The sequence below is a fragment of the Chroicocephalus ridibundus genome, chromosome 11 (assembly GCF_963924245.1).
Source record: "Chroicocephalus ridibundus chromosome 11, bChrRid1.1, whole genome shotgun sequence".
NCBI classification, from domain to species: Eukaryota; Metazoa; Chordata; class Aves; order Charadriiformes; family Laridae; genus Chroicocephalus; species Chroicocephalus ridibundus.
The window spans coordinates 16184643-16206256 of NC_086294.1; the positions used below are offsets into that span (position 1 = coordinate 16184643).

At 40.4% G+C, this 21614-nt stretch overlaps 1 protein-coding gene and 1 long non-coding RNA gene across 4 annotated transcripts in view; one reads left to right on the plus strand and one right to left on the minus strand.

Annotated features, from left to right (window-relative positions):
* Positions 1-1811: 1811 nt before the first annotated feature.
* On the minus strand, positions 1812-21038 carry LOC134522195 (uncharacterized). Of its 3 annotated transcripts, none has more exons than XR_010072966.1 (4): positions 20899-21038; positions 7185-7291; positions 5684-6785; positions 1812-4759 (listed from the first exon to the last, which is right to left on the minus strand). It is a non-coding gene; the product is annotated as an uncharacterized LOC134522195 (long non-coding RNA). The 3 variants fall into 3 exon arrangements; XR_010072965.1 differs by having other exon boundaries at positions 1812-4494; positions 4641-6785; XR_010072964.1 differs by having other exon boundaries at positions 1812-6785.
* The window catches only part of SPOCK1 (SPARC (osteonectin), cwcv and kazal like domains proteoglycan 1), a 311679-nt gene continuing 310482 nt past the window's right edge, over positions 20418-21614 (plus strand). Inside the window, exons 1-2 of the mRNA XM_063349571.1 lie at positions 20418-20611; positions 20987-21154. Of these exons, the coding sequence (XP_063205641.1) occupies positions 20987-21154 (168 nt within the window). The 5' untranslated portion in view covers positions 20418-20611. The remainder of the gene's footprint in view (positions 20612-20986; positions 21155-21614) is intronic.

A 21614-nucleotide genomic window follows, 5' to 3' on the forward strand; every position in this document is an offset into this window, starting at 1 on the left:
ATAACCTGTCCTGGTGTGGCAATCCATGTTCTCTTAAGAGACTCTAGACAAAGAACACCACCTGAACATGACAGAAACCCTGAATAGTACAGAATGGAGGGAGAGCTGAGCTATGGGAAGGGAAAACAGCTCTAAAAACATGTTAGGTCACCTGGGGATGCCAAGAAAAAGTTCCTCTTCTGACAAATTATTGTGTACTCTAGGAGAAAGAAGAAGAAAGAAAGAAAAAAAAACATTCTGTGAATAAAGAGGCTAGGAATTTAACACTTTGCCTCCTACAGGAAAGACAAGCCCTCACTGGAAGACTGCATTTATATACGGTCCAGAGATGAAATGTTCAGGTTTTGATCAGCAACCGAATGCTTTGACGCTGCTTTTTTCATGACAGCTTTCACAGGGCTTCGGTCCCATTCCTGCTTACTGTGAAATAAAACTGTCTAATCTTGAAAGCTGCCATGGAACAGAATGTGCATCTTCCCAGTAACTTTGCCTGTCATTGACATGATTATTTCCACGCTACACACAGGCAAAACAAAGCTGAGAGATTAAAGGATACATCTTCCCTGTACTTTTTAGTTCAGGTTTGTGTCCTCATTTATCCTCTACCCTTATCCCCTTCCCCCCTTTGGATATCGTATCCTATCCTATCATATCATATCAGCTTGTGTCTGCTAGAGTCAGAAGTGGGCCAGAGCCTTTGGGTAATTTGTAGGCTGGTTGTCTGTGTAGCACGAATGAGTCCTGCAGGCTGTCTCTCTCCACTGCATCTCACTCAAGACTGACTGGGTGGCTCCCTGTAACCTGAAGTCAGAAAGGGCTGCTTAAATGATGGGTGATTTAAGCTTCCTGGGTTGACTTTGCACTCAAAGAGCAGAGGAAGAACAGTTCTACAAGTGTGACACAAATCTTAGTTGTGAGGGAAGCCCGAAGTCCATAGCAGGCATGCCTAGCTGTCTCTGAATTGCTGGACTCAGGAAAAGTGATTCAGGAAAGCTATGGAAGCCAAATCACAAGCTCAGGTCACAGGTATGGATACTACTGAAAATAAATACAAAGCTAATGTACAAACTGTCAGCTTCTACACTGATGGTCATTCCTACTAACCACATTTCCTTTTCCTGTAAACCATCTTGCTCACTTGTGCACTGAGTTATATGAAAAGCAAATGATGCTTTGAATCAATGATTTCCCTGCATGGCACTTGCAAGGTTTATTTCCTCTCCTTTGTGTTCCCCTTCTTGTTGGGAGGGCCCAAGCTAGTCTTCCCCACTCCCCTCACTCTGCTGTTGCACTTACTGTTATTGTAATTGCTTGCTGTCTCCTTGCTTCTTAAAGATTCAACTTGCCCACCTTCACTTCATTATCTCATGCCCTTTAGTTTCTACGTAATGTGGACGTTTGTGTGTTGGCATCTAGGCTGAGCCTTAATATATGCAGTGAACCCTTCTGATTGCTGTAAGTGTGCTCCTAGGTGACAGAATTATCTTAAAAAATACTCCGATTCTTTTGTGCCACTCGTTTCCTCCGGCAGGAGCTTCTTTGTTCTGTTCTCACAACTGAATTCTTCCAGCAGAATCCTAATACAGGGATCTTCTTTTGATTTGAAATTCTCAGAATTTGAATTTTTTTTCCCCAGTGCTATGTATTTTTGATTTCTGTAAGTTAACTTTAGTGAATGCACTACTTAAAATGCCAGTGAATGTGTTTGCTCTCTCTGTTATATGCATATGAGAGACAAATTCAGTACAATTTCATGCATAAAAAGACACAAGTACCAAACTGAAGAGTCTTTTTATTGATCTAAACATTGAGATGTACCTGCCTTACAGAAAATATCTTCAGGCATGTTAACTCTGAGATGAGTGCACGCTCAAAAGTGTAACAGATTATCACAACATAATATGTCTATTACATAGAACTCTGTTTTAATGATCATGAACGTGACTACCTTGTAATTACATGCTATTCTCTACATAGCTAACAAAAATACTCATGAGCTGATGGGTGACTTGTGTACACGATTTGCCTCACTCCCTGCAGTGAATATGGACTGTATTTTATAGGACTTGGCACAAGAAAGCTATTAAAAGACCAAGCTAGAAAGCCAACAGGGGAAAGAATCTCTCTCCACTGCTCTGGGGAGGAAGGGAAAGAGCTGGCTCTTGCTATAGTTTATGTAGTATATACAAGTCTGAGCTTCTATACTGTAATGTTGATCCTTGTTGACTCTAGATAGCATGTTACGTTGTACTCTTCAGGGCTCATTCCATATGGGACATCTCATAAATGTTGTGTGTAATTGGACAGGAGCATTTGTTCAAGGCAAAGGCTGAAGAAAATTACCTGATAGCCCCAGTGTGAGTCAGGTTCAAGAGTGGCACTGGGACTGAAGAAGCCAGCTGAACAAGCTCTGCTCTGCTCTTGGTTTCCTATCTGGACACTCTTGCACACTGCGGTAATTCTGAATTTGTGACACTTGATCAGGAAGCAATATACCAGCTCCTTAACAACTTAGCTGCTGAAACAATCTTTCTGCAAGTGCTGACGCAGGAGCCCTGATTATATAGAAACTGATCTAAAAACAATGAATCTGGGGGGAGAACTGCCTCCAGCCACTTATTTGACCGTAACGAGAGTTGATTAGAATGTGTGCCTGAGGTGAACAAGAGATTGTAATGTCAATAAGTTCCAGACCCTACTGAACTAAGTAAATAATAACCAGAACTGTGAGACGAGCTAAAAGCCTCAGATAGTCTTTTCTCACCTTATTAGGTGAACTATGTCCATTTTTCCCCTTGCACTTTCTGGCAAAGGAAAGATAGGATATATGTTCTGAGAGCTCCTGCATGGAGGGGGGAGAGGGGCAAATGGTGATGAAAATGCCTAGAAGTTTCAATATTAAATCTGGGTGACTGACAAAAATATTCAAATAATTTGATTTTTTTTTTTTTTTTAAACAGGGGTTTCTAGACAATATCAAATCTGGTCTTTGCTTTGCTAGTGACAGACTGAATAAAGACAAGAGCATCTTGTAAACCCCAGAGTTCTTGTTAGGGTGTATCTTGTGCATCAGGCTCATACAAAAGATCCTTCTCTCTCTCTCCTGTAGTGATGCTAAAGTGATGATCGTTGAAATGGTGCCATTTACGATGGGTCTCAGAACTTCTCCATGGGCAAGAGATTTAAACTGGAGCGCGAATATCATTAGATGCTGTTAGATTAATGGTGACCATCTTGTAGTATTTCAGTAAACGTCCTCTTTAGATCTCTGGTTCTTCAACAATTTGCACATAAGGCAATAGAACAGTTTTATCTCCTGTCAAAGAAATGTGCAAAAATACTGTAGGGCACTAATACTCGGGGCAGGCAAACGATAGGCCTTTTTGCAAACTACCTTATTCATGATTAGCTACTCCTGTGTTGTGCCATGTATCCAGATAATGGTGGGATATGATTTTTTTCCCTCTATAGAGAAATTACGTCTATTTCTGTGGATCCTAACAATGAAATTTGCATTACAATGCATGGCCTTTCTAACCTTCTGCCTGCAGTGTTCAAACTTTCCTTGATCATAATAATGATTAAAAATCTCCTGAGCATACAGTATTTTCTGATGTTAAAAGATTTTATAAGAGAAAATTCTTAAGTTAAAATCTTAAGTTAAACAGCATATAAAGGTAATTAAACACAGAGGGTCTCACTTCCTTACATCTTCCTGTTTGGTGTATTGCCGCAGGTTTCATTGCTTGTGATCAAAATATGAATACAAAGTTCAGACAGACGCAAATAGGTCATCCTCTTCTTGCCTGGCTGTATCAGTATTGTGCAGCTGTAGTTGAGGTTTGCAAGATCTTTAACAAAAGTTCATTTCACATTCAGAACACAGACAGATCTGTGTTGCTGAATCCTTTTCACATCCACTCACCACACAAAAAGCATGTGCTAAATTGAGTTCAGCCCATAGCAACAGTTCTCCTGATAACCTTGGAATGCAGGCTGCATGGGCAGAGGACACTTTAAGTCTTTAGGAGGAATACTTATTAAATAAGCCCCTGCTTTTATAATAAAAGCCTCATTTTAATAAAACACTCTTAGGCATTCTGTTTCAAGTAACTACTGCATTTATATAGCCAGGTGCTCATCTTGCTTTTATCTCACCACTTCTAGCACAATCTCAATTCATAGTTTTAAATTTTTTTCCTCCTGACTTTTGCCCATCTCTCTTTATAATTGGTCTTTTCTGTTTAACTCCATGCTTGCCATCATGAAATCATGAAAATGCAGTTTCCACAGATTCCAATGCTTCTGGGACTTTATATCCCATTCTTTATCACTCTAATCCAGATTCCGCTCTGATGAGAAGCAGCAGCAGGGAACCAGGGACTTGAGGTGAAATTTCACACTTTCTCTCTCTCTTTTCTGTCTCTGAAAGGTAGGGCACTGTTGGAGGTGCACAAACAAATGTTTGGATTTTTTCTTCCCTTCTGACAGCACCTGCATCATCCAGCAAAAATCAGAGTATTGGTTTTTTGCTCAAGCTTTCTAACAAATACAATTCATCATTTTGGATCTCTGTTGAAAGAATCTTGTCAGTGGGCTTACACTCTTTTGTTTTGTACAGTACAACATGCCCTGCTCACCTTCTAAGAATTCGTCTTTATTTAACAATGGCAATGAAGCAGCTATACAGAGAGATTAATAGGCACTAGGCAATATTTGTGGTCTTTCTGGGGCCACGTAGCTTAACCACATGGTTGGCCTGCAAAAGAATCCAAGAACAAACAGGTAAATGCCCTTTCAACAGATTATCGTCTGCTCTTGCTGGTTAGGATAATACAATATAAGTAAAATCCTATATCCCATAAGACTCCCATATGACAAAAACAAGGCAGAAAAATCCCATTAAATACGAGTGTATATGGAATATTTTCAGAGGCTTGTTTGCATCTAGTTTCATGGTATCGTAGCCTCATATCTTTATCGTTATCCTTAGCAAAACTACTCCATGTTCAATTACTATAGCCACTGAAAATATTTACTCTTATTCCTTTTAATTTTACCCTTCTGAATTTTACCTATCACTAAGTTTCATCCCTTTTTTCCCTCTTGATTCACTTCCTTTCTAAGGAAACAAATTCTTATAAACACTAGAGCCTTTCTATCATCCTTGATATGCTGTGAGCCTTCCTTTAGGAAAGCTCTACATATCTTTCCTCAGAAATCAGTTACGTCAGCTCTTAGCGAAGTTGGTGTTTCTTATCTAAATTACCTCCTAGTTCCACCTGGGGTTTGGATGCTTGAAGTAGAGAACTAGATCCTTAGCAGATGTAAATCAACACACCACTATTGATTTTAACTATGTATGGTGTCTCCTTATAGTAGCTGATGATCCAGCTTGGAATAATAGGAAAATAGATGGTTTGTGCATTTCAAGAAAGGAAGCTTTTTTTTTTCTCACTGGAAGCATCTAGCCTTGCTGCTTGCACTTTTTCCTTCAGCAGCAACATTGCACGCGGGTAATGAGACTCTTCTAAAGCTTATCCTTTAACAGAAGAAGCATACTTGTGGCACAGGAGAGTTTTTTTCCTGAATTAGCCTTCACTAGTTCAAGATACAGTTGTAAGCTACCACATCTGTATTCACACAGCAGTGGATCTGATTTAGTAAGAGGCTTTCTACTAACCCGTGTCACTGGGATTTAGCTTGGTCCCTTCTCTTCGAGCCTTGATGAAGACGTGATGATTTCATGAAGAATGAGTTAATATTTCTTTCCTAATGTTAAAGAACCACTGTGGATTTGGACAAGGTTGGATCCCTGCTCTGACATAAGACAAGTGAGCAAGTATATTTTATGTGATTTATGTGCTAATTAGACACTTCTCATTAGCCAGTCTGAGACTGGAACTGCCTTCTCCAAAACAAAAAGGCAAGTAATTCTCCCTCCTGCTAAGGAACAAAGTTACTCCAAAGACAGTTATGTCTCCTGAGTTTCTTTTACTGTTGTACTTCTCTTTTGGGTTCTTAAACATGCTGACAAGTTGGGGAGGGAGAGCTTTAAACAAAAAATGGGGCAGGGGGCAGAAGTTGTTACTCACAAGGTCACATCTATGTTTGCGCACTTTGCTGAACTAACTTCTGCTATTAGGGCTCTGGCAAGGACTGTCTCATATTTTATGTATGAATTCTGAAATCCCTGGTTGATGTTATAACATAAACACTAGTAATTACTTTTAATGTTATGGCTGAAGATAGCAGTCAGCTACTGGATCCTATTGCTCTAACAGATGTAGACTATGAGGCTGCCCTTGTCCTGAAATGTTTACAGTGTAATTATTAGTTGAAAGCGGCCTGAGGATCTACAATCACACATCTACATGCACATACATTTTTCTCCTCAGTTCCCCAAAGAGACGCGCAAAACCAAATCTGTACTTCATTTAAAGCCACATTTAAAGAAAATGAGATGTCATAAATAAAGCTGAGTCTGAGAGGAGGAAAACGTGTGAGTAGGATTTCCCAAGTTGCTTGGGAAGTAGAGGATTAGGAAGAAATATACTTGAAAAGCTATTATTTTATTTGGCAGAACCTGGTCACACAAATTGAACAATAACCAATGAGAGTCAAATAAGTACTTTCTCATAAATTCACTTCTTTATCAAAGATAGATGTAGAAAAATAACATCAAACTCCCAGAAGAATCATGTAGATAGATGCTAGGAAAGTATGATAAATTTGATATCTTCCAGAACAACAGTCTTAGTGTGCTTCATCCTTTATGATCAAGCCTGTGAAGTGACAGAAAAATGTTAGTTAATAAAATCAGGGTTTAGAACAAACACGCAGGAGTTTTTAAGGATGGTATAATATAAAAATATTTCTATTGTTTCTGTTTCACACAGAAAAATCAAGACATCCAAGTGATCAAGTACTATAAAAACAACAGAGAATGTACCTCATGTAAAAGGTCAAAATGACATCCTGCCATCTTTAGGGTTTGCCAAAGCTGTAGTTAAAAGTTGCAATCTACATTACAAACTGTACTGCAACCTTAAATATAGAGGGGTCTATATTTAGAACAAAGCAGCATTGTTAGTGCTTTGTTAAAGTGTTGTCAGAGCAGACTGTTTTCAGACGTCTGAGGCAGACCCAGTTTGTGCAAGGAATCTCAATCAAAGCAAACCCACCTTGGAACTTCCATTTCAGGTGCAAATCTTCCATGGTTCCTGCACCTCTGTTTCTCTCCAGTAGTCTATCGTTCTTACAGCAGAGCCTGTCCCACTTGTCATCTCTTCTACAGACCATATGAAAATAAAATACAGGATAAAATGAGATACAGGATTTTTCTGCATAAGGTGATGGGTACTTTCTTTTACAGCAGCAACAAACACACCCAAATGGCAACCAGTAAGGTCTTTGCTCTGATTATAAAAGTACACCACTGTCTGTGAGAAAATAAAACTCTTAGCTACATAATGAATAAAAACAACTTGATACATTGGATTGCAGATACAAAACATCACAAGAAAATCTCACATCCTCCAGAAAACCGGTGAACTATTACAAAAACTTGCTCCTGTTGCTTTGACTTAATACTGTGCCATTGTAAAGTTTTACTGCCTGCCTCAGGGCTCGGGAGCAGACTCTCAGCATTTTGGGTACATACCTGGAAAACAACAAAGATGATCGAAAAGTTTCTGCTGTGCAGCTTGGTAACCAATAAATGATGCAAGAGGTGAAGAAGATGTGAGCTCTCTTTTTTTATGGAACTCTGTAGGTATTTATTTGTCTGTGGTTCACCGGGAAAATCCTTTCCTTTTTAAAGTGTACTTTCACAGGAATTGCTGCCATATCCATCCTGCATTAATATTCAGGATCTGCACTCATAATCCATTGCTAAGCAACACTTAACAAAATTGATCTTGCATTAAGCAAGCTCTGGAGCTTGAATAATACATTATTTCCTCTTTCTACTTATAATCAGTGAAAACCTTTGGTTGCCTTTTGAATGTTGTAATATTAAAACCTTTTATTTTAAGCACCAATTTTAATTGCTAAGAAAGTCCATTTGGATTAAGGATCAGATGTATATTCACCCATGGTACTGTTTAATGCTGAGAGTAAATAAATTACAAAAATTGTTCAACCCTTGAAGAATGTGGAAAAACTTAAGAACCGAAAGGAGTGTAACACAGAGCAGCCATATCCCATTTTGCATTCAGATACATTGAGGACAATACTTTGTCAGCTACTGTGTGTATATCTTAGGCATCTCTGTCACTGTTTATTTATATTCTGTATTAGGATCACACAACTGTGTGCATTTATATGCTGAATACAGGAGTTTCTGATTCCCATACACGAATTTTATGTACATAGGAAATAACCTTGCTTCTCTGGAGTTTTCGGAATGGCTGTTGGGGATGGAATTCCATGCCTTGAAGTTGCTAGATATTACCTGTTTTGTCTTCTAGCCCATTTCTCTGCCACTGCAGGATAGCTCCCCTGAGTATATTCACCAATGCCTTAATCATCCTGTTCTTAAGAGTCTCAAGCAATGTCTCCTTTGGGAGTTCACTGCACAGTCTATTAGATCTTAGTGCTAGACAATACTTATTTATATTCATCCTATATTTATTAAGCCAGAGTCCCTTCTGCCTCTTTCCTTCCCCAGCCCCTGCTACACCAGTGCAAGAGAGAATGCAGGAAGTGATTTTCCTGTGATTACTGAAGGTCTAGGTGCTGGGATAATTATGTGTGCTACCACCGTCAAGCCTTTCTCCACTTCCATGGAATTATTAGATGTCTTAAAACTCTAAAAATTGGGCCCTAGAGAATATGAATTGATTCATTTTAATTATTTCACATTTCATTCTCTAAAACTAGACATTTCTAAACTAAATCTGAAATATAATATTACTTCAAAATTCCTGCCAGGATCCAGACGAGGTGTTAATTTGTTGACATGTCCTATGAATTATTTTTGCTTATGATCTGTTTGTCTCCATCAAATAATCTGGTATCCACATTGTAATACCTATGATGGATGTGAGGAACTTTAATCAAAGGCTTTTCCAAGAATCTGTACTTTACATTTAGGAAGTACATGAGTCGTTTAAGTGAGTGGAGTATATAAGCTATGTATCATTTTCCCAAGGGATTTTTTTTGTAAAATTAACCAAAACACTCCACATTCTCATCTTGAGGATATTTTTTTTCTCTTTGTCTTCGTCAGTGTAAAACTGTATGTTGTGACTTCTCTGTATTTCATTATCCTGATTCCTCCCTGTTTAGTATCCTATGCAAATTTCAGCACTGGGTTGTATACTCCTTTTACCAGGTAACTGGTGAAAGTGTTAAATAAGGCGATCCTAACATTCATATTTTCTTTCTTACTACTTATTTCTCACAAGCCAGTGTCTTAAATGCTTGACTAACATATTTACTGTTTTTTCTACAACCATTCATTTCCATCTGGCAAGCCTTGTAACTCTACTACAGACCTAACCTGTTTATATGTTCCACCACTAACAGAGCAGGAAGAATATCCAGGAAGAAAAATAAAATATGTAATCTTTATTTAATAAAAATGCATACTGAAATTAAAACCACGAGCATAAACTTTAAATGTTCAGTGGGGAGACATTTAGTCACATGGTAAGACTGAACTTGATTTTTGAAAGTTATCTGAGTCTCAACATCTTTATCTCACCAGAAATTTTGTTCACTCCTTGTATTTTAGCCCATTTTATTCCTTCTCTTCATTTATGAAGACGGAAAGTTATGGGTTTTGGTCTGAAAACACATGGTCCAATGCTACGATGGCAGTGTACCTGTGTTACAAATATCCCACCATTTGTGTGTGTGGCTTGTATTTTTTTAAAGAGGGAGGGAGTTCTATTTTTTCTATCCAATTGAGAAAAATTAATTTCTTGGTGCTTTCCCATATAACCTTAAATAACATTCTGCTCTTGCTGAATTGGACTTCTTATGCTTTCCTGTCATTGTGTATTTACTAGGCTTAAACCAGGATGTAAACATCTGGTCCTAATGATACGCTTTTTGTATTTTGCAGGGCACACAACAGTATGACTTCATCCCTAATAAGGAAAACAGAATTATCACAGTAAGCTTGAAAAAGTCAGGCTTTGGTTCTCTTATATCCCACTTTCTGTGATTTACAGACAGAGGAGTCTTGAGTGAGAGCTGTGGGATAAATCTGGGACCCAAGCCATACTGCTCGTTTTACACCTTCTTCTTCTGACTTTTTAGCTCCGTGCCTCTGATAAGTGCAGCTTTAGTTTTTAAACATTCAGGCAACAGGTTTTCAGTTTTCTGTTGAACAAAATGTCAGCAAGCGATGACCTATGTTTTGTTAAAACTATTATTTAATTTCAGCGTGAAGTCTGGAAACAACTCCAGTCTGGCTGAGCAGGTTCTTTGTTTTTTTGACACTTTCTCCTAGCAACCCTTTGGACTATGAATGATGAGAAATATTGGTCAGGAGTCTGAAGCCATATTTCAAATAAATGGCTTGAAATTGCACATACTAAGCAGCCTATTGAGCTTGTCAGTATTTACATATCTAGAAAAATAAATTGAGAAATAGGATTGTCTATTTAATTGAGGCATCTTGAAAGAAAACCGCTGAGGGGGACAGAGAATAATGTAACTATTATATAGTTGTTTCTAGTCATTGTTGTTAAATCCTTCTATTGGAGAGGACAGCAGAGGACAGGCAATTCTTTTTATGTGGCATCAATGTGATGGTGATTGTCTCCTAATGTGCTCTTTCTCTCAACGTGGTCTCTGCTGCTGGCCTAGGTGACAATATTTAATAGCTCATGCTTCATTTGAGGCCAGACTTCAGACCTTTTCTTAGACTTTTCAATGTCTAAAGTCACCTTTGTGTATATCTTCACACATTTTTATATGAAGCCTGGGGGATCACTATCTTTGCCCCTTTAACAATTTAATAATCTAATTTTAAAAAGTATATGGGCCAGGACCATGCAGACTTGACTTGTGCTAATACTATTAATTTCTTTCTTGGGGGAGGATCTCAGATGTAGCTTTGGAACTTGCAGTTTATACTTCACCTGAGGTCAGACAGGCTGGTTTTGTGAATTGGATTTAGAAAAACTTGTATACAATCAAGCTCTGCACTTAGTTCGGTTGCATTTCCGTCAAATGCTCCCGAGTGTGTGCATGCAACCAAGAATTCTGTATTTGTAGATGAGGAAAAACAATCTTCTCAACAGGTTATTTGCCAGATCCTCTGGCAACAGCAATAAGTTGTCTATACTCAGTACTTAAGAAAAATGTTAAACCTTGGCTGAGGTGAAAAATTCCTTTTCTATCTGAGCATATTGCTATCAGGTTTTTGTAGACGTACTGGACTCTAGAGTGAGAGAACTGACTAGTCTCTGAAAAAATATCCATGACCAACTTTATTTACTCTATCACCGTGTCCCAGACTTCAAAATTGTTTACAGTTTGACATGATTGGCAAGTCAGGATAGATTTGCCAGATCAAAACCAGGCCCTGCCAGAGTTAGCGCTGCTCTGATTTCGTCAGGCCCATAGACGTTGGTGTGGGGAGCCTGTGTTATGTGAGACAGACCATCTCGTTTTCAACTGGGCTAACTTGTACTTACATGAGTAATATAGCTCTCTTACCTGAAACAAGCACTGTGCAGATCAAAATATACCTGGAAAGTCAAATCCCATCTCCATCATAACTTTCAGGTTTCAGAAGTCATATTAAACACAAATTCCCTTTTGCAGTTAATTAATTCAAGAAATCCTCATACCTTCTTTTTGTGTGTTGAAGGAATATATTTATGGTGTCACTGGATGATCTTCCTGGCTCGATCAGCTTCTCTCCTCGTCTCATTTATTATTTATACTTCATGGAATCTACTTAATTTTATTTGTACGGTCTCTTGGTTCACTAGCTCTCGTTACTTCCAAAGCTCCCTGGAGATTTTATATTGATACTGTGATTTTGCCCTTGATGAAAATCTTAATATCTTTTGTGTCATAACAAAAAAAAAAGTTACTTTTTCTACCAAAAAAAACCCTCAGGAAGGCTTCAAAAAGACATATCTTTCCTGGAATGTACAAGAATGAGGAATCAAAAGCATAGAGCCACGAAGACTTCAGGAAGCTGTCTAATCAATCTGCAAACAGTCTCAGAAGTCATCTTGTCTGCTTATATTTTGTTTCTCTCCCTACAGACCCTTTTCACAGCCCAATGATGCACAAAGAAGCAAGGTGTATTGTTTCAAGGGCTTCTGTCCCTCAGTGAAAAACACTTTCAATTTACGTGATTAGGTCCTTGAGTCTATTCGTAAGGAAAAGGTTCTACTTTTTCCCATCTCAGGGGAATACTTCCCTTGGGATAAAGCAATGAGCACTGCATCTTGTTCCTTTTCATCTTCTCCTATTTTTTTTAATCCCTGCCTTAAAGTGAGAGAAACTTTCATAGGGGTTGAACTAACAGGTATTTTCTGTGTTCTGAAATACTTCCTCTATCCTTTGGAAGACACTCACATATCCTCCTTACCTATTTTTAATTCCCTGCTTTTCCAGTGACTTGGCATCATAAAGAGTAGGAGTCAAACAATAGGCTTATTTTCTCCTGAAGCACATGTAATCTGTAACTTTTCTCAAATTCACGTCGCTGTAGATTTGATTAACCCTCTTAAAAGAATCTGTGAGCTCTCCACTAAAATGCCTTGAGCCAGTCACTCAGCTTATTTTGTTTGCTTTTCTTTTCTTTTTCTTTTTTTTTTTTCCTCTTAAGAACACTATTTTTGGCATCCCGTTGGCTTGTGCACCAAAATCCAACTTAAAATTAATATATCTCGGTTCCTCTCAGGCAGATAGCCCATTCATCTTCTGCTGCAGTGTTACGCACTGCTCCTATGAAGAATTTTTCTGAGCTGTTAATGACACTGTCATGGTTTTTGTTGCAGCACATGCTCTCCTAGGGTATGCGAAATTATCTAAGCCTTTGCCATTATTGCATTTCTTTCCAGGCATCAGCAAAATTTTGTCTCAAATATATGGCGGAGTGTGCCACCCCATGTACTACTTTTTGTGTGGACTTTGACATTTAGTTCTGTATATACTCCTTGCCCTTGGCATAGTTTCTTGAAATATCAGCAGATCATTTCTACTCCCTATGGAATCAAAGCACTGCCCACTTCCCACAAATTTCACCGTAGCATGAATTTTGCTTGGCAGATTCTGATTGCTTTGTCTGGTGTGAATTCCGGGTCTTCTGTGGTTTCTCTGCCAGCACTTTGTTCCCACTTTTGAGTCAGTCTCCTCCTCCCTTGGTGGATTCAGTCCCTCCCACACACCTTGGAATTGCAAGACCTTGAGCTGCATTGGAACGTGGACAAATTCTTCTATCCTTTTTGTACTCTGCATTTAAAAACTTAACACTTGTCTCTCATTTCTATGCAGAGTGAAGTACTACTTAGATTCCTTTAATACAGTTTCAAATTTGGCCAGAGTTAACTGAAAACACATCAAGCACTTCAGAATCGCTTACTGTGAGAAATAAGGCTACTGTCTGCCTTCCTTTCTGCCAGTCTCCATGCTTGCTGACACAAGGTGAGGTTTTGCATCCTCGACATTTCTAGACTGTCACTGTGGATAAAGCATTTTCCTCCTTTATAATTTCTGCCCCTAAGAGTATTATCAAGGTTTGGGGGTTATTTTTCTTTGTTTCTATAGTCCTGTTATCATAGACAATTCAGTAACTGATTAAAGCAAAGGAAGATGTCTGGAATTCTTTTAAATTTTTGTCCATTTTCTGACCAGAACATGGTCCTTCGCAGAATACTGTCCTTGGTGCAAGGACCTGCTTAAAGTACACGTGACTGAAGTGATAGTTCATAGCTGCAGGACTGTTTAGCTGGATGAGGGTCTGCCCCTGCCATGCTTGAGCAATGACTACGCTGGGGTAGTAGCGTAGTCTTGCTAGAGCGATACAGGCTTGTAGCAGATCTGAGACAACAGCTAAATTTTTGTCAGTCACCTTCAGTATCCCCACCCGGGGTATGTGGTCCACATTCCTTGAATTTCTTACAGCTGCCCCGGGTGCTAGAAGACACTGATGCTGACCCTGTCTTGCACCTTTTACCTCTCTTTCTGCTACCGCCACAGCTAACGCCTCTCTTCCCTCCCTACCTAACACTTCTCTTAAGGACGCTGACTTCAAGGGATTCCATGACTGTGTAAAATAGCATTTAGTTTTCCATAAGGATTCAAGATATTGGGGAGGAGAATCATCCGCTCCCCTAGAGAGCTTAAGCTTCATCCCTAAAATGTGGCAGCAGGGAGAAAGAAAATTGTTTCTCAACATTATCTGAGAGTATTGCATTCTAGCACATTCTTAACATTATCCCCCATAGGAAAACACTGAAGCCACAAAGACTGAGAGGGTTTATGAGTATGCAAACCATTACGGCTCCTCTGTGGCTCATCTTTATTGTCCTCGTCTGTAGACATCAATACTTTTGTTTTATTTTCTTTAATGAAAAGAGAGTTTAGTGAGAGGGAGAAGATTGTTTGATACAATAAATCCCCAGTTCTTGTTTTCATGCTACTCAGTAAATTCAAATCTGATGTTAACCATATGTAACTGGGCTGATGCCAAGCCTGGCCTCTGAAGTTGCAAGATGTCTTGGGATTGTGTCCGTCAGGCAGCACTGCTTCCAGACCAGCTCTGGAATCTCCAGGAAAGCTGCTGCTTTTGTAAGGATCTTCATATGTGTTTATATGAGCAAGAGAAAAGGGGGATGGGAAGAGTGAAGCAAACGAGAGGAGAAAGGGAAGAATGGAAGAAATGATCATAAAGAACCATAAACAGCTCAAAACGCCAAAATTGCATAAGATGGTGTTAGAGACAAAAGAAAAAGTAGTGAAAACAGGAAAAATAGAGAAAGTTTAAAAAGAAAAGGATAACATAGGGAAAGAACAAGCACACTTGAGACTTCTTTAACTTTTATATGAATGCAAATTTAGTTTTTGTATTTCGGCCATTAATGATGCTCTATCTTCCATGCAAATTTAATCTCTGAAATCTGACTATTAATGTAAATGGTGTTATTTTTTATTGTTTGATACTGTGGTGTCTCAACAATGTTCAAAACAGGGGTTTTACTGTGGTAAATTCTGAACAAACCCATTTGATATTTCACATGTTAATCTGCAAATCTCTGTTTCTGTTCATATATTACAGAGAGTGCTTAAGGCAACTCTCTATGACTACTTGACAGTGGCAAATCATGGGATGATATTTCCAGGCTGAAGAAAGCTATAAAACTTCATACTAGTGTTTCATCCCAGCTAAGTATGAAGTCTGAGGACAAATTTAATTCTAATGACCTTTTCCATCTGAAAATGAAGGCTGCATTGGCAGAGTTAACACTGGCATTAAATGGTGAGAGCTCTTCACTGCAATATTTATGTTAACCGATTTTTGTGATGCAATTCCTAGTAAAAGTTCCAGTGGTAATAAAAGCCACCATAAAATAAGGTTGCCATTTTACAAGATACTTTGTGAAATACCATAAAATTACTTTTGTCATGATCACCGTATCCACTAGAAAGATAAGAAAGTGAAACCATTTGTCAAATATGCAGGGAATATCTTCCCACGAAACACTTAGTCTTTAAACTGATGAATGTTCTGATATGACCCGAATAGACTGATGTGGGTAAAGTTCTTTTTTTTATGTTAGTCTGCAGGTCCTGAGGACAGTAATCACAAGGCCTAACTTCTATCTAGTGTGCCTCTGGTTTTGTAGGCTCTTTCTGGAGTCAATAACATCCTTCAGAAAACAACCCACAGTGGTTAGGACAGTCGTCTTCTCTGAGGCATCATTCAGAAGAACTTGTTTCTTTTCACTGATGACAGAGGAAATTGAGGATTAGCCTCAGAAGCTGAAAGTTAAACATTGCGAATACCTGCTTCAGTCTCACCTTTCAGTTTAAATGTAACCTTTTGTTTGACTATATGTTTTATGTGAACAAAAGTTGTTTTCAATTTTAAATGCATTTTTCTCTTTTTTTTTCTTCTAGATACCTGTGGGCCAGAGAGCTTTGCAAGGTGGGAAAACCTCAGTCCTGAAATCCACCTCCAACTTCTGTAGGTGGTAAGTCACTTTATTTACTCATTGGTTTTACTGTTCTTTTGCTTGAGTTGTTTTGTTTCTTATACATCTCTACCATAAACTGTGTTCAGCTTTTACTTTGCCCAGAACTTGCCAGTATTTCAGTTCACTTTAATCTGGGATATTACAACTAATACCTGGCAGCAAATAGATTGCAGAACATGTTGTAGGATCTTTCCAGGTCAATGGATGTTTTCTCTTACACTGAAATCACTGACATTGGGGTTAAGTGCTTCAAAGGGATAAGAACACAGGGGACTGCACCAACTGCAATGTCTCCAAAGTCGCTGGTGCCACTTTGCTGCTAGAAAACCATAATTTTCCTGCCATGTGACATACTTGCAGCACTCCTGGTTGCAAATTCTTGCAAAATTCCAAGCACTGTTGCAATAAAATATGGGTGTTTTATATAGAGAAGAGGCCAGGAGCAGAGGCGAATGAAGAGGTCAAATCAGAACGTGTATTTGTAGTATTTTCAGAGAAGAGGAATTACGGTCTGTTGTAAAATGGAAAAATGTCTCAGGAACTTTGTATAAGCCAACAATCGCTTATTGCACAGGTTAAACTAGGGTTTTTTTCTGCACAATTGCCCAGCAGAGCTAACAAAGCTGAATCTGCAGTTCTGAGAATCACAGGAGGAAATAAAACTCCTGTCTATTAAAAGGATACAACAGTACATGGAAGATACAAAGGGATGTTAAATAAAGGTCTGCGCCACTGCATGTACCTTTTTAGTGATATATTTTAAAATCCAGTTAAATTACAAGAATTGAATTTTCCTAATCCAGTAGTGAAGGACTCTGGTACACAGTAAAGTACAGAAATGCACATTAAACATTTGTTACTGTAAAGATTTTCTTTCCTGATTAAGTGTTTAAAAAACTGAAGCCAGTGGAATTGTGCCTCACAGGAGGAGGGGAAAAACCATCAATAAAAGTCCACAGATCATTTTCAAGGCTCTACAACAAAGGCTGCAGCCACTGCCTCAAGAACTATGGAAGCAATCAAGAAGGTGAAAAAGTGAGTCTTGCTATCAAGCATAACTGGGGGAAGTAAAATCCTTTACACGACAATGTTTATGTGCTATTGCTACTGACTTTACACTACTGGGTACACAGCTGCTGGCTACTGGCTGTGATGTGGGACAAGTTCAGTGCAGCTTTAGGGAAAACAGGAGTGGCTGACTTGGTTCTCCAGGCATCCTTGCTTTGGTCTAGGGGAAAGTTAACGTGTTTCAGTTATATTGCCTGCAAGACTGGTGCTGAAGGCTTTGTCTATTAACTGAAAGTCCCAAAGTGCCCTATTAAGATAACTATAACATTCTTCTGTGTGGGGAATTTAGCTGGAGACGAGATCTGCCCCTTGATTCTTAAGTGTGTGAAATGCTTTCTGCACCAGAAGGTTCTGCTTCGAGAATGAACCTGGACAGGCTACAGCATGGGGAAGCTGGCAGGGCATGACTGTAATTACAACTTCTGATCAAATGACTTATACAGTTGAAGTGAATTATCAAATAATATCCAAAATCAATACCGCGGCACTTTTTACAGCTGCAAGCATGAAAAAAAGTAGTTTTTAACTCTTCAGTAGTTCTTCTAACTCGCAACAAAGCCGCTTTTTACATTCAAAATACCAAATAGTTGAGTCATCCACTATAGCGAGATCTCTAATATTATATTCTTGGATCAGAATTAGAGGCAATTATAGCACTGTCCAGAGATAAAAACCAGCCAACAAGGGTGTTTCAATTCTAGTCATGGATGATAAACAGTGTGGAGGTGAAATGCTGCAGCTGCCGAGTGATAGAGATTGCTATCAGGATTAAACAGGAAGCCTGTGTTTTACTGGATCAAGAAAGATTAGCCATGTTTTGAATATGGGATTATGAAGTAATTAAATAAATGAAGACACTTTTCTGATACAAATGTTACAAGTAAGAATGTAATTACTCACTTTATATACGATGTTTCCGTAATTTATCATTCAGGTCTTTGACTGGAAAGCATATCAGCCTGCTTCATACTAAGTGAAGTCAACCGTACTGAAGTCACTGAAGGACTGAGCCCTGGCGTGCCGTGCTAACAAGCATGTTTTACAGGGATGAAATAACTGCTGCTATAAATATACAGTGGGTAGAACTCCTACAAGTTTTGGTGGAAACAATGTTCTGCTGCTCTTTACCAGGCTGGCCTGGCAATTCATGACTTGAAGAAATGGTCAAGGGAGGATTAAATTGGTCTGACCTCCAGTGGGACCAAGAAAGTAGTAACTAGCACATCTATGCAAAACTGGAAGCACTGATGTAGTTTCTTGTGCATAAAAATTCCCAAATATTTAGCAGGTAAATTTTGTGTATGACGGTGCTGAAATGTAGCAATGTCTGGGGTGAAGCACGTAAGTCAAACAGAACTCTATATAGCCGAATGGCAATAGATTTCCGTAAGCTCACTGGGGAAATCTCTTAACCATGAGATATAAGATGGTGCAAGATCTTTAATGTCTGTGCAGAGAAGACAAATTCCTTGTTGTTAAAAGCCTTACAGAAAAGGCCCATACAGAACAAACTGCACAGTCCTCTGTTAATCTAAGTAAGAAAGGAGAAAGCTTGTGTTCCTACTGCCAGGTGGAAATTATATAAACCTTATCCGTCACTGAAACTAACAGTTTTATAGGAACGTCTGTGCACAACAGAGAGAAATTCGAGAGGAATACTTACCCTGGACCACCATCAGAAGAATGGTATAGTCCAGTACAGGAGGGAAGGTGGAGCAAGGTGCTTGGATATGGATTTACACCCAAATCTGCAGGGCTTTGGTTTGGATTTCTCCTATTTGTCGCTTTTATTGGGTTATATTTTGCAGGCTTGTAGCTTTCATTAGATTCTATGTGCACCAAGAGGAGAATACAGTATGGGGTACTTATGTGCGTATGTGCTTGTTCTCTGCTCTTAAAATTAATAAACCCTCATTGTTTTTTCAGTCCCATAGGCTTTATTGTGGTTATGTGGTATTTAGGAACTGTATTTAAAACCAGATCTAGGAATAGAATTGTATACTGACTTCAGTGCCCAGATATATCAGTAAAAAATTAATAACCTTGACCCTTTCCTGTGTTACTTAAGAAACCCACGATGTGCCTGTCCGGAAAAAGTGGACTTAACCCTGTTGACAGCTTTGTTGAAGAGAAAAGGCAGTATTTACAAGACACTTTGATGAACCATATTTGAAAAATGTCATATGGAACAGCACTCACAGCTGTATTTAAAATAGATGGTCAGCAAAAGTACATGTCCTCATTTTTGGGCATCATATTAATTAGCAGGGGATGAGCTCTTTCTTCCATCCAGGTGCAGAGAATGAGACCATGAACGACAGCCTCCACTCCATATTTTAAAAATTAATTGCATATGCGAAAATTCCCTCTTTCCTATTCCTTGAAATGCTCAGAAGTAAGAGGAGGAGGAGTGCCTTCCTGACGGGCTTCAGGAAGGGGTACAGCAACAGCCACACAAATCCCGATGTGGGAAATTGCCCAGCCCTCTCTCCCACCTCCTCAGATGACAATGGAGAACTTTCTCCTTTCTTGCTGGAGGTCTCCTCCTTTCACCCTAGTTCCTAGACCGGTATGTAGCTCCTCTCATCTGCCTCCTTCCCATTTCTAAAAAATGGAAGATGGCTTTCCCTTACACCCTACCGACAGCCTGGGCTGTCCCCTACTTCATTATCTGATGTGGGAGCAGGAACCTCTAGAAACCTCTTCGTGGTGCGTGGGATGTGTTGACCAAGGGAGGGGAGCTCCTTGTAAAAAGAAATTAAGAAACCGGGGATGACTTCCATGCCTTCGAATTATCTTTACTTCTAGAAATTGTAAAACTATTGCTTCAAGATAATCATATCCTACCCAGGGCTTATAAAAGTTGGTGTGTGGTGTTTTTTCACTGTTTTTAAGGCCAGTTTTACAGCTCTGTAACTCCTCAGGCTGCAGCAGCACTGAAGACTCGATTGCCGAGCCCCCCGAAGCGGCCACCCCCAGCTTTCCTCACAGCTGCCCCCTCGCCGCGGCCCTGCTCCGCCGTTGCCTCAACGGCCTTTTCAGCACCTCACAGAGAGACCGTTAAACGACGACCGTTGGGCGCGAGCGGCGCCTCGCGCCCTACACCTCGGGCGGGCGCTGCCCGCGCTCCGCCCCCGCGCCGCCGCCGCTCGGCGGGTAGATGGCGCCAGACCTCGCCCGCTGGCAGCCGCCCGCCCCGCCGCCCTCCACACACACACACGGAGCCGGAGCCGCTGACGGCACCTACTCTGGGCTCGCCGGCTTCTCCCACCCGCCGCCCGAGCAGCGGCGGCCGCACAAAGGAGAGGAGGCGGTGGTGGCGGCGCGCACGGTTCTCGGAGCCCCGACCGGTGTGGCACTGCCCGGAGGTAGGGGCATCCTCTCCCCCGTGGCAGCCAAACTTCGTGGAGGCAGCGCTCGCTGCTCCCGCGGGAGGCTTTACTGGGGTCTCGTAACGCTGTATATTCTCCTGGCCGGTGTCTCTGCCCGGCTCCAGGTGACCTGTGTTATTATTACTATTATTCCTGTGGTTGTTCCCCGCCCCTCCAGGCTGGGCGCGTGGGGTGGGTCTCAGCGGACCTGGCAGCTCCGCAGCCAGAAGTTGGCGAGGGGCGTAAGGGGAGACGAGCCCGAACTCGGGGCCCCTTAAACTTACCTGCCCGAGGAAGCTGCCCCCGCTGCCGCCTCGCCTCGCCGCTCATCTCGTCTCCTCGCCGCTCATCTCTCCTCTCCTCTCCTTGCAGATGTCGGGGGTGCTGGTAATCGCTGCCTGGTGCTTCCTGCAAGTGGAGAGCCGGCATCCTGAAATCATCACGAGTAACAGCAATCATGGTAATTTCCTGGACAACGACAAATGGCTGAGCACCGTTTCGCAGTATGATAAAGACAAGTACTGGAACAAATTCCGGGATGTAAGTACTTCTTCGTTTACTGCATACTTCTTGGTCCTTCCATTTGACCGTAGCATCCTTTCAGTGCATGGCTGCTGGCTTTTAGAAGCTGTGGGTAGAAGAGAGATGCAGCTTGGGCAACCGGTTGCTGCTTGTATGAAGGACGTTCAGAGCTGTTCGGAAGCTGGACAGAAAGTCCTGGCATTCTTGATTACCCAATTGATCGAGGCAGCTTGGGCTCGATGTCAATCTTGCTGAAAGCGTACAGTCTTCAATTTTCCTTTGGGAAGGAACTTTGAGTGAAGTTTCTGTGCCTGCTGCTTAAGAGGCTAGTTAACTGTAAAATGATGAAACGGGGTGTGTGAGAGAGGGGAATGTTTACCAGTTCAAGCCACAAGGTGGTAAACAGTGAAGCTTGTTTTGCCTGCAGATTTAGGGGAAAACATTTTATTGTCAATTCTGCTCATGGAGATCTTTGACG